Source organism: Callorhinus ursinus, unplaced genomic scaffold, assembly GCF_003265705.2.
Source record: "Callorhinus ursinus isolate GAN/ISIS: 27379988/994484 unplaced genomic scaffold, GSC_fseal_2.0 scaffold34, whole genome shotgun sequence".
In the NCBI taxonomy this organism is placed as follows: Eukaryota; Metazoa; Chordata; class Mammalia; order Carnivora; family Otariidae; genus Callorhinus; species Callorhinus ursinus.
Genome location: NW_027397096.1, coordinates 13,725,920 through 13,738,985, shown reverse-complemented (window position 1 = coordinate 13,738,985; position 13,066 = coordinate 13,725,920). Strand labels below are relative to the sequence as shown.

General features: G+C 42.9%; 1 protein-coding gene and 1 non-coding gene across 11 annotated transcripts in view; both read right to left on the bottom strand.

Moving 5' to 3' along the window:
• The window catches only part of TEX14 (testis expressed 14, intercellular bridge forming factor), a 114,236-nt gene that overhangs the window by 78,411 nt on the left and 22,759 nt on the right, over positions 1-13,066 (bottom strand). For 8 of the 10 annotated variants that reach the window (XR_012374458.1, XM_073879512.1, XM_073879515.1 and 5 more), the window contains exons 1-2: positions 12,934-13,016; positions 9,692-9,828 (exon numbers count right to left, since the gene is read on the bottom strand). Coding sequence is in view for 9 of the 10 variants with exons in the window: in XM_073879512.1 (XP_073735613.1) it covers positions 9,692-9,828; positions 12,934-12,989 (193 nt within the window). In the remaining variant the exon portion in view is untranslated. Of the gene's footprint in view, positions 1-9,691; positions 9,829-12,933; positions 13,017-13,066 lie in introns of those variants that run through there. The other 2 variants (XM_025851044.2, XM_073879513.1) reach the window with 1 other exon arrangement.
• LOC112808474 (small nucleolar RNA U3) lies at positions 4,903-5,118 on the bottom strand. The gene has a single exon (XR_003204352.1). It is a non-coding gene; the product is annotated as a small nucleolar RNA U3 (small nucleolar RNA).

Here is a 13,066-nt window from a genome sequence, read left to right as displayed (position 1 = left end):
GGTTTAGAGGGTAGGGGGGTGGGGGGATGGGTTAGCCTGGTGATGGGTATTGAAGAGGGCACGTTCTGCATGGAGCACTGGGTGTTATGAACAAACAATGAATCATGGAACACTGCATCAAAAACTAATGATGTAATATATGGTGATTAACATAACAATAAAAAATTAAAAAAAAAACCCTTTACATATATCATCCCATTTAATCTTGGAACTAACCCTAAGAGTTTGAGGAAATCGAAACTTAGAATATTAAGTGGCTCACCCAGGCCACAAGGCTGTCTGTCTCCTGTTTCCTTGAGCACTGACATTCCACCTTTCTGTATCTTGTAAGTCCTTATCTCCTTCCATGTAACCCAAAGAAGAGGCTCTTTGTATTTTGCCTAAGACTAGAACCAGGTAAAACTTAATAAACTGACCTGACTAAAGTAAACCCATAAGGAAAGAAGTAGGCAGTAGAAGTACTAGGGGGGAGAGGGGGGTACAGAAGTTTGCAAAGGGAGAAAAGGGGGAATCTGGGATGCACTGTCTGAGGAGCAGTGAGACATCATTTAGGCATTTCTTACAAATGCTAAGGAAGCAAATCATAGGGCCGCCATTCCTAAGAAAGGGTGACTGGGGATGAACTACTTACTGATGGGAGTCAACTTAGCAATTAGAGGTGCTATGAAGAGGAAAAGGCTAAGAATACAGCCTGTGTCCTGACTGGAAGGCCCTTTGGCCATTTCCTGACAGACAACAGCCATGTGTTTGCCCAGTGAATAGCACTCAGAAATCCTGTGATAGATCAAAACGAAAATGAGACCCAAAACTCCCGTCCTCAAGATTACTAACAAAGCGAGTCATCAACTGATACTCAGTGACAAGCCAGGCCTCCCTAAAGGAACCTGAGACCTCACCCTGTGTATCTCACACCCATGTGATATACACACACATACAGAAACACCCTACTTCTGAGCACCAAAAAGAGAGTGGGGTAAAAGGCAGGGGGCATGATCCTTAACTATATAAAATGTTGAAATAAGGAACTGGACTAAATAACCAGCTTTGAAAGTCCCTTCTAGCTCTGATATTCTCAAATTGCCTTCTTCATATCCTTAACACCTCTATGCATCTCTTCCTCTGGCTGCTCCTGAGTTGAGTCCTTTTACAATAAACTGGTGATCTAATAAGTAAACTGTTTTCCTGAGTTCTGTGAACTGTTCTAGCAAATTCTTAAACCCAAGGAGTGAGTTGTGGAAACCTCTGATTTGTAGTCAAGTCGGACAAAGTTTTGTGTAACCTGAAGACCCACTACTTAGGTCTGGTGTCCAAGGTATTGGGCGGGGGCAATCTCGTGAGACTTGAGTGCTTCAGTTGTGGGATCTGATGCTATCTCCTGGTAGACAAAGTCAGAATTTAATCAAATTGTAGAACACTCACCTGGTGTTGGAGAATTGTTCAGTGTGGGGAAAAAAACCCCACACATTTGATGTCAGAAGTATTGTGAGAGAAAAAAAATAAGAGTTTTCCCTTTCATCACTATTTCTAAATCTTTAGATCTTGGGGAGTCTTCCTTTCTGATTCCCACACAGCTGGTACCCTTGCAGCAGTTATGATTTTATTTTTCTTTGGGTGATTATGCTATCCTATGTTCCTCTAGACAGTGGAAAGAGGGACTCTTACTCAATTACCATTGAGTCTCCAGCCTTTAGCATGGTGCATGGCTAGGAATGTGCTCAGTAAATAAACACAAACCTATATGAGGTCACAAGGAAGTAAATAACTACTAAAAGTAGAAAAATAATAAAGACTTGTGTTTCAGAAGAAGAAGAGAAGTGGATCACTTTTAAATACATTAAAGAAACTTTAGCTTAGAATATTTTTAAAGAGGGGCACCTGGGTTGCTCAGTTGGTTAAGTGTCTGACTCTTGATCTCGGCTCAGGTCTTGATCTCACAGTCGTGAGATCAAGCCCTGTGTTAGGCTCCACACTGGGCAAGGAGCCTAGTAAAAAAAAAAAAAAAAAAACTCTTAAAGGACAGAGGAATAGGGGTGCCTAGGTGGCTCAGTAGTTAAGCATCTGCCTTCAGCTCAGGTCATGATCCCAGGGTCCTGAGATCCAGCCCCGCATTGGGCTCTCTGCTCCGTGGGAAGCCTGCTTCTCCCTCTCCCACTCCCCCTGCTTGTGTTCCTGCTTTCGCTGTGTCTCTCTCTGTCAAATAAATAAATAAATAAAATCTTAAAAAAAAAAAAAAAAAAAGAGCTCTGGATCCCAGAGAAATAGGGAAGTTAGTGTCAGGTTTGTGTTCTTTGGAACCAGTTCAGTCCTCAGTTACTGGTTGTGGCATCTTGGGCAAATTCCTTAACCCTGTCAAAGAAAAATGGGTTCTCTCACCAAACCAAGCACAGGGCAAACTGTATTCTGTGCCTTTGCTTGTAGCTTGAGAAAAATCACTGTCGAGAGCAGTGATTTTAAGTGATTTAAGATCAGAACCTTTCCTTGGGGCCTTGCTTCACCACTGTTTAACAGGTTCGTACTTCCGTGTTATGGGGAAACTACTGTTGGGGAATGAAAACTTGCTGTTCCAAATAACTACAGATGTAGCCACATTGTTTGCTTCTTAGGTGTATTGTGTGTGTATGCCCCACTAACAAAAACCCAAAACACTGAGTCTGGTAAAGATGTGGATCAACAGGAAGTCTCATTCACTGCTGGTGGGAATGCAAAATAGGACAGCCATTTTGGAATACAGTTTGGCAGTTTCTTACAAAACTAAAAATATTCTTATCATAAAATCCAGCAACTGCACTCCTTGGTATTTACTCAAAATGAGTTGAAAACTTATGTCACACAAAAACCTGCATATGAGGGATGCCTGCGTGACTCAGGTGGTTAAGCATCTGCCTTTGGCTAAGGTCACGATCCCAGCGTTCCGCATCAGGCTCCTTGCTCAGTGGGCAGCCTGCTTCTCCCCCTGCTTGTGCTCTCTCTCTGACAAATAACATCTTTAAAAAAAACAAAAACCTGCCCATGATATTTACAGCAGCTTTATTCATAATTGCCAAAACTTGGAAACAATCAAGATGTCCTTCAAAGATGAGTGGATAAACAAACTGTGGTACATCCAGACAATAAATATTATTCAGCAATAAAAATGAATGAGATACGAAGCCAACAAATGATACAAAGGAACTTTAAATGCATATTGCTAAGAGAAGCCACTCTGGAAAGGCTACATCATTTGGCTTCAACTATATGATATTCTAGAAAAGACAAAATATGGAGACAGTAAAAAAAAATCAGTGGCTGCCAGGGTTCACGTAGAGAGATAAACAGGAGGAGCATAAAGGATTTTTAGGGCAGTGAAATTATTGTGTATGATACTTAATGGTGGAAATAACATACATCTGTCCAAATCCATAGAAATATATAGCACAAAGAATGAATCCTAGTGTAAACTATGAACTTCAGTTAGTAATGAAAAAAACTATGAACTAGTGTAAACTATATAAACTATGTGTAAACTATGAACTCAATATTCACTAAAAACAAACAAACCATGCATTAAAACTATACATTAAATCTGTGGTTTCAGGGATATCTTGTTCAAATACAGATGAAGTAAATAGTGGGTAGATTACCCACTACAAGCAGACTCAGAACTAAAGGGTGGAATGCCTAGTGTGTCAGTGAATGATTTATGAATCACAGTACTGGAAAATACTGATAACAGGCCTTAAATGACTAAGCATGTATTCCCCCAGGCAGAGCATTAGAGTTTTCTCTGGAAAAAAAAAAACAAAAGAGAAGCCCCAGGGGGCTATAAAAAGATGTCCGCCTGCCCCCCGCCAGGGGGCGCGCTGAGTCTACTTTCAAGCAGACTCCCCACAGAGCAGGGAGCCTATGTAGGGCTTGATCCCAGACAGGATGGGAGCGAATGGCAGATGCTTAACCAACTGGGCCAACCCAGGCGTCTCCGTAATAATACTGCACTGAATATTTGAAAGTTGCTAACAGTGTATCTTAAATGTGGTCTGGGCTCATCACAAGAAAAATATTCTATAGCTGTATGGTGACATGTAAACTAGACATTGTGGTTATTTTGCAATCATACAAACATGGAATCATGTACAGAAACTAATATAATGTTTATGTCAATTGCAACAAATCTTTTAAAAAAACTCTTAAACTAAAATACAACCAAAAGTTAAAATTTAATATAAAACTTGGCAGTAAAGGTCAATAGTCCAGAGAATAATACAAACTGAAGAGAGCTTAAAAGAAAATAGAGGGCGCCTGGGTGGCTCAGTTGATTAAGCGACTGCCTTAGGCTTAGGTCATGATCCCGGGGGTCCTGGGACGGAGTTCCACATCGGGTTCCCCCTCTCTGCGGGGAGGTTGCTTCTCTCTCTGCCTGCCACTCCCCCTGCTTGTGCTCTGTCAAAAATACATAAAATCTTTAAGAGAACTCCAAGGATTAATTTAGGAGGTCCCATATCTGACTAAAAAAAGTTCTAGTAAAAGGTGGAGTGCAGCAAACGTGGAAACAGTTTATATATAAAATACAATCAAGAAGCACCTAAAGCAGGTTAAGCGTGGGGTTCTTATTTGCGGTTGGCAGGGCTCCCTCAGTCTGTAGCCGGAAGCTACTTAAGTAAGATTCTCTAGCTCTACCCCTTCGCCCGGCCCTTGCAATGACTCTCACCTGCCTTCTTAAAATAAAACTAATTGATAAAAACTAATCTCTGAAAGCAAATATTCACAGGTTTTTTTACCTGCCGCCAGCCAATTAAAAACAAAAATTGGAAAACCCCGCAAGACACTTAAAAAACTGAAAACATTAACCTAATAAACAACAACACCCAACAACTGTAACACTAACTTTAAACAAGAAAATAATGTGTAGATAAAACATATAGATAAACCACTCAGACGGTATCCCTTCCCTCTAACTTCTCCGAAAGGAAGAAGAAGAACGATCATCAAAGACAAAGGGCAGTTGTAAAACCAACACCCAAAGCCAACTTCACGCTCAGAAAAGGATACTACACCTCCTCCTCGTGGTTTCCGGTACTCTACACATTCAGAGAAACTTCTCTAGTAACGAACTATAGAAATGATCCCTGAAAGTATAGTCTTAAGTTTGTAGTCGTCACCTAGGCTAGGTCTACAGCAGCCGCACACTTTTAGTCATGGCGACATTTTTGTAACCTCATCTGCCTAATCACATACATTACATTTTGTTTTATGTTTCATAACAATTCGGTCAAATGGCAAAGTTCAAAACACTATTTTTTTGCCTGTTAATCTTCCAGCAACAGTTAAATCAGTAACAAGCCTCATTAGCATGCGGCTTCCTAGCAGCCAATCACACGCTGTATACCTCTGACTCCACCCCAGAGGGACCTGTATTGCCCCGCCCACCGCACCCTGCACGGCCTCGATCCTGGTCGGGTCGCGCCGCCCCACTATAGGCTAAGAAAACGCTGTTGACGCCACTGGTCAGCGTTGGACTGCCTCTCGCTTGCTACAAAACTCCGCTGACTTGAAGAGACTAGGTTTCCTTTACCTTGAAAGAGAGGCGGGAGGAAGAGGCAAAGAGACAGGAAAGAACTGGTATACACTTCTTATACCACATAATAATAATCATAACCATGATGATTTATTGAATACCTATTTGATGACAGGCATTTTAATCCGTTGTTTCATTTCATCCTCTAAACAACTGAAGAAGGGTGTCGTTACTTCCTCATTCTTACAGATGCACCTCTTCACCCAGCTGGGGAAACCTAGGTATGTCTGGTACTAAATCAAGTCCGGATTCTTTCTGGTAAGCCAAAGTGGTCGTCCTCAGGAGGTCTAGTCTCCAATCAAATTAATTTCTCTAATAAAGCACTCAATACATCATCACTTAAAGGTCAGTCCTTAATGTTTCACCTTCCTGGCTTGTAAATCTCAGAAGCAGCCTACCCCTTTTCCTGTGGCAAAAGTTAATCCCAGTTTCTCCTCAAAGAACACACCTTATGAAGTGTGTAACTGTTTTCATCACTTAACTCTTGTAAAAATATTTCTGCCCCACATCTTCCAGGATGCCAGGAAGCACAGTGCCACGTGGACATGCACATGGTTTTCTGAATCAACCACATTTTTCAGTGCTTCCTAGAAACATGACTAAAAAACATCAGGTTCATCTCATCTAACCACTTCTAATAGACTCTTCTCAGAGACAGACAGTCAAATGCTCTGTACTTAAATTCCTTCAGAAAGGGAGAGTGTTTGGGCAATCTGCCCAGGTCTGAGGCATATCCCCAGTTTCTTATATACTGAAGTTATAAAGTTCCAACGTTTCTAGGAACCCCTCAACATCCATGCCATCCATTGGCCTCTTAAAAGCAGACTCTCCAACTGCATGTGAGTCTATCACTCCAGCACATTCTATTTTTTTAAAGATTTTATTTATTTATTTATTTTAAAGATTTTATTTATGTATTTGACAGAGAGAGACACAGTGAGAGAGGGAACACAAGCAGGGGGAGTGGGAGAGGGAGAAGCAGCCTTCCTGATGAGCAGGGAGCCCGATGTGGGGCTCGATCCCAGGCCCGACCCGAGCCAAAGGCAGACGCTTAACAACTAAGCTACCCAGGTGCCCCTAAAGATTTTATTTTTTTAAGTAATCTCTACACCCAGTGTGGGGCTTGAACTCAAAATCCTGAAATCAAGAGTCACGTGCTCCACTAACAGCCTGCCAGGCACCCCCAACTCGACTCTTTTTCTTTGTTAACTTCCTGGCCTAAATATAGCTTCCTCTAAAAGGTTTCCCTTGATTACTACCCAGACAAGGAGGCTGAGAAATAGGTACTTCTTTGCCTCCTGCCCTTCTCAGTACTTTAATTATTTATGTCTGCTTCTTCTGCTGGATTATACTCCTGGAATGCAAGGCCACACATCTGTCTTTGGTATTTTTTTTTTTTTAGATTTTATTTATTTATTTGACAGAGAGAGAGCACAAGCAGGGGGAGGAGCAGGCAGAGGGAGAGGGAGAAGCAGCCCTCCCGCCAGGTAGGGAGCCTGACGCAGGGCTCAATCCCAGGACCCTGAGATCATGACCTGAGCTGAAGGCAGACACTTAGCAACTGAGCCACCGAGGCGCCCCTGTCCTTGGTGTTCTAACCCCAAGGCTCAATTAATATACATGTGATAAAAAAATGAATAAAGTCTGGGTTGAGGTTCTGGAACTCAGGCACTCATCTTTTGGGTTTTAGAACTCATATAATCTATATAACTAAAATAAGTAGGAAACAATCGGGAAACATTTTTTCCCCTTTTAGTGCCCTCAAGTACACTCTTTTGGTTGGCTCTCCCTTTCCCTCTCCAGAGAGGCATCTCAGGCAGATTCCATAGTCTTTAAGTCATTTTGAGGCCTTCAAGTGCAGTCTCATTTCAGGTAATAAATTGTCCAGTCCTGTTGAAATCAAAACCTCTTCCTTGCTCTTCCACTCCTGATTTCAAGGCTGTTTCTGGCAACTGCAGAGCTGGAGGGGGAGGACCAACGAGATGACAAGTGGCAAGGCCTTCAAATGTAGCTGATCCTCTTTGTAGCTTTTGGCCTCTTCCTAATGCCTGCTCTTCTGTGGGAGGGGTTAGTGGCTCTTCGGGTAACTCCACTCCACTTCACAGCACCCTAATGCGGGCCAGTGCCCTCTCCTGCTGACTTCTTGCTATTGCTCCAGCCTCTGCTGGGATTCTTCCTGCCTCGATTGATGAGGTCCTTTAGATGGCTCAGCTACCCTCTATAGAGTCTATTTATCCCACTAAGTGGTAGAAGTGTGTAGCTAATCCAACTGCTGGTCTCTCGTGTTTGTTAAGTCATCAAGGGCTGCTTTAGGAAGGAGGCAGATGGCAGTCTTCCTGACCCCTAAATTCCAGGTAACATGCCAGGTTCTCTTCACACCGCCTTGGTGGCAGCTGGCATGCGCTGACATTTCTACTGTTCAGCAGGCTGAGACGCAGGGTCCCAACTATCCTGCTTGCAAGTGCTGCAATTCTTTCCATGAGGTTCACCTGAAGGACCTCTTATTTGGCTTGAAGCTGGGAAGGAGGGGAAAAGCCACAGCTTTTTCTCCCCGCCCCCTTTTTTTAAAGATTTATTTATTTATTTATTTATTTATTTATTTATTTATTTGACAGAGAGAGAGAGCACAAGTAGGGGGAGTGGGAGAGGGAGAAGCAGACTCCCCACTGAGCCTGACGCGGGGCTTGATCCCGGGACTCCGGGATCATGACCTGAGCCAAAGTCAGGCGTCTAACCGACTGAGCCACCCAGACACTCCACAGCTTTCTATTCCTAGAATGCCTTTTAGAGAATCTTTTCCACTGACACCCCCACCACTACCCCATTGCCTTCTCCTAGACAGGCTGAATGTGGATGATGGAATTAAAGGTCCAAGGACCATTTTGGCCATCTCCTAAGAAGCCCTGCTTTAGACTGTTGGGGGACTTCTCACCTTGTCACCCCTTGTTCTCCACTCTGTGGCTTTAGATGAAATTCCCAGACACAGATGAAATCCTGCTTCATATCCAGTTACACCTGTCAACCCCATCCCCTGCTAATGGTAAAAATTTGAAGATGCAGAATGTTCAGATGTCTAAGATATAATAAATGTTCTAATATTCTGCTTTTCATACTGGAGAGTGTGGATAGAAGACACAGAAGTCACAGCATACCTATGCTGAACATCCATTTTCATGTTAACACACACATGAATGTGTTATGGAATAAAATGCAAAATTTTGAGGGGGGAAAAAACCAGTAGGACCTTTCAAACAAGTTATTGAACTCACTATCAGCTACGTTATCTATAGACTCTAGGGGTGGTACATGGAAACATTTGAGAATTTTCTGAGTGAATTATTTTGTGGGATAGTTGGATCCTGCAAAAATTGGAGTTACCTTTCTGGAAGTCCTCAGGAATGCTGCTGAAGTAAATGGAGAAACACTGCAGAGAAATTAGGTCACCCTGACTGTTTCACAAACAGCTGAGAGAAGCTTCATAAACCTCTCTTTATACTAAGAAGGGAGAAGGGGAATTCAGCAGGACTTCTGGTTACTCTAAAAAAAAAAAAAAAAAAAAAAAGGCAGGTCTGGATCTGTAGATCAAGGGCCAAATACCAGCAGAAGTCTTGTCCACGTATGGTTTAGTGTTTGTTCTTTTGAAGACTGCTTGAGCTACATTTGCTATTTCCATCGGCCTTGTAGGCTGAGCTGCCTCTAACATCCAGCAAACAAACAAACAAACAAACAAAAACAACTGGAAACAAAAGCACCAAGTCCTGGGAGGAGCAAAGAAGGGGAGAGCTGTGAAAGCTGGTCTCTTCACTCCACCACAGGCTTTGGAAGACTCCTTAGATGGTGTAGATTAAAGGAGAAAAGGGAATCAGGCAGAATTAAAGGTGGTGGCTGAGGCCTGAAGAGAAATCTTAGAAGTCTAACAGTTGGAAAACCTTACGGTTCCCTAGCACAAAACAAAACAGTCTCCAAACAATTTAAGACCTCTATTGAGCAATTTGACTGCACTGGTAGGGAACATCTCATTTCAAATTTAACTTTCAATTTCCCCAAGAACTCATAGCTTTATGATGTACCTGATTTTCCTTCTAACACTATTCAGAAATGTGAATCAAGTTGCACCTACAATTTTAACACAGTGCTTACCTTTCTTAAGAATCTTCTTCACTTTCACATAGTTCCCTTGCTTGACATACTCATGAAGCTGAGCTTCCAAGGAGTCATTTCTTAAGGAACCAAGCTGAACGGGACAGGGAACTGGAAGATGAACAGCCCGAGACATCCTGTTTCAAAAGAAACCAACATGCTTATTTTAACTCAATCAGAAATGCACTGACGTAACCTAGATTCTTTCACATTTCTTTCACTTCTTGTCCACTTTCATTTATAATGAACATGATTAGGGGAACAATTAATGAAACTCTACAAGATTTTTTTTAAAGATTTTATTTATTCATTTGAGAGAGAGAGAGAGCATGAGTGGGGCAGAGAGGCAGAGGGAGAGGGAGAAGCAGACTCCCTGCTGAGCAGGGAGCCCAATGTGGGACTTGATCCCAGGACCCTGAGACCATGACCCGAGCCAAAGGCAGATACTTAACCGACTGAGCCACCAGGCACCCAAAACTCTACAAGATTGTTTATTCTCAATATTACTGGTGAAACTGAAAAACTGAATATATTTAGCACTAATTCCTAGGACTAAAAAGTGATGGCTACTGGGAAGTAAAATTAGAAATATACATATGTTTGGGGCGCCCGGGTGGCTCAGTCGTTAAGCGTCTGCCTTCGGCTCAGGTCATGGTCCCAGGGTCCTGAGATCGAGCCCCACATTGGGCTTTCTGCTCAGTGGGAAGCCTGCCTCTCCCTCTCCCACTCCCCCTGCTTGTGTTTCCTCTCTCACTGTGTGTCTCTCTGTCAAATAAAATCTTAAAAAAATATATATACATGTTTGTTTTATCATTAAGAAAACTAGGAGCCTATTAACTTTGAAAGGTTAGTACATAAATGCAGTCACTATGTGGGGATGTAGAGAGTATAATGTAGTGGGTTAGGTTCACAGTTCAGACTCTGGTCCTGGCCCTGTCACCTCCTTAACTGCGACCTTGGAGAAATTATTTAACCTTGATAGGCCTCAATTTCTTCATCAGTAAATGGAGATAATAATAACCAGAGGGTTGCTGAGAGGCTTAAATGAACTAGTATGTGTAAAGTGCTTGGAACTGTGCCCAGCACCAAGCCCTGTATAGTTGTTAGCTGTTAGTATGCACAATAAAATCCATGCAGAGAAATTTTAACTTTCCACATGTGGCATCCACACGTGGCCATTACATACAATCAAATGTTTGTGGTATACCCACCATGTGTCCTCAAACATGACAGGTACTATGTAAGACACCTAAAATTGGATCCCTGTGATCACAGTGCTTGGTATAGCAGGGCAGACACGAGGTACTATGTTGGTGCTCCACAGACAGGGGAGAAGAGAGGGAAGCCCCATCCACATGAATCAACAAACATGCATATCAGGGGCATAACTGTTACATGGAGAGAAGGTGTGAAAAGAGGTGAAGAGAAAGAAAAAGCCAGGAAGGTTAACACATTTGGTGGGTCTTCATCAGCCAGGAAGCTTATGTTTGAATTTCTTTCCTTTTTAAGGATGAATAATATTCCTTTGTACGTATATACCACATTTTGCTTATTTATTTATCCACCAGTGGACACTTGGGTTGATTCTACCATTGACCATTGTAAATAACACTGCTGTAGACATTTTAGTGTACAGTATCTCTTCAAATCCCTGTTTTCAATTCTTTTGGGTATATACCCAAGAAGTAGGATTACTGGATCACACGGTAATTCTTTTTGCACACTTCATGTCCAGTGCAGAACCCGATGTGGGGCTTGATCTCACAACCCTGAGATCATGACCTGAGCCGAAACCAAGATTTGGATGCTTAACTGACTGAGCCACCCAGGCGTCCCTCACATGGTAATTCTATGTTTAATTTTTTTGAGGAAATGCCATACTGTTTTCTATACTGGCTACACCATTTTACATTCCCACCACAAGTGCATAAGAGTTCCAGTTTTTCCAGATCCTCACCAACACTCGTTATTTCCAGTCCCCCCCCCTTTCTTTTTAAGACTTACTTATTTGGGAGAGAGAGGGAGAACCGGCAGGAGGGGCAGAGGGAGGAGAGAGAATCTCAAGGCTAGATCCCATGACCCGAGATCATGACCCGAGCTTTAACCAAGAGTGGACACTCAACCCACTGCACCACGCAGGTGTCCCTGTTTTTTCCCTTAATAATAGCCATCTTAATGGTTCCTGATCTTTTTAAAGTTTTTATTTAATTGCATTTGCACAAATATATAACTTTTTTTTTTAAGATTTTATTTATTTGACAGAGACAGAGATAGCGAGAGCAGGAACACAAGCAGGGGGAGTGGGAGAGGGAGAAGCAGGCTTCCCCCTGAGGAGGGAGCCTGACGTGGGACCCGATCCCAGGACTCTGGGATCATGACCTGAGCCGAAGGCAGACACTTAACGACTGAGCCACCCAGGCGCCCATAACTATATTCTTGATATGGAAAGTTCAAATAATGGTGTGCCTGGGTGGCTCAGCTGGTTAAGCATCTGCCTTTGGCTCAGGTCGTGATCTTAGGGTCCTGGGATAGAGCCCTGCTCAGTGGGGAGTCTGCTTCTCCCTCTTCTTTACCCCTCCCCCTGGCTTGTGCAAATAACTACAATCTTAAAAAAAAAAAAAGTTCAAATAAAACACATAAAACCCTGAGACCCATTTCATAGGGATGTGTCATAGGATTATTTTTTCCTATGGCTCCAGAATACACACATCCCTTGAGGACTGATGTGCTCATTATTTACACACTAACATTCACTCCCTTAGTATTTCTAGTCCTACTTCCTTCTTTTTTTTCCAGTAACCATCAGAACTTATTCTAAGAAACTAGTCTCTAGGGAGTAGTGGGCCTTAAAATGTTACCCAAGGTTTGCAATCAACACGGCAGGAACATGGTCAGTTTCTTTTTGTTAAGCCACTGCCATCGGCTCAAGTCATGATCCTGGAGTCCGGGGATTGAGTCCTGTCTGCTTCTCCCCCCGACCCTCTCCCGCCTCATGTGCGCGCTCTCTCTCTCTCAGATAAACAATATTTAAAAAAAATTTTATGTGAAAGAGAGAGCACAAGCAGGGAGAAAGAGAAAATCCGACTCCCCACTGAGCAGGGGCGCTAGATCTCGGGACCCCTAGATAATCATTGCAGCCGTTTCCTCTACTAAGTCACCCAGGCGCTTTTAAGTAAAAATTTTATAACGATTCTAGCTTTCTCAATGACTTGACCTTTGCACCTTCCCCGAAGAACTCAGACCTTGCTCCTTTCGGGGTAAATACAACAGCCCAGGTTTGCTTAGGTGGTTCGGTCATAAGCGTGCGTCTGCGTTGTGCTCGGCCCTGGCCGCCCTGCCGCCCTGCCGCCCTGCCGCCCTGCCGCCCTGCCGCCC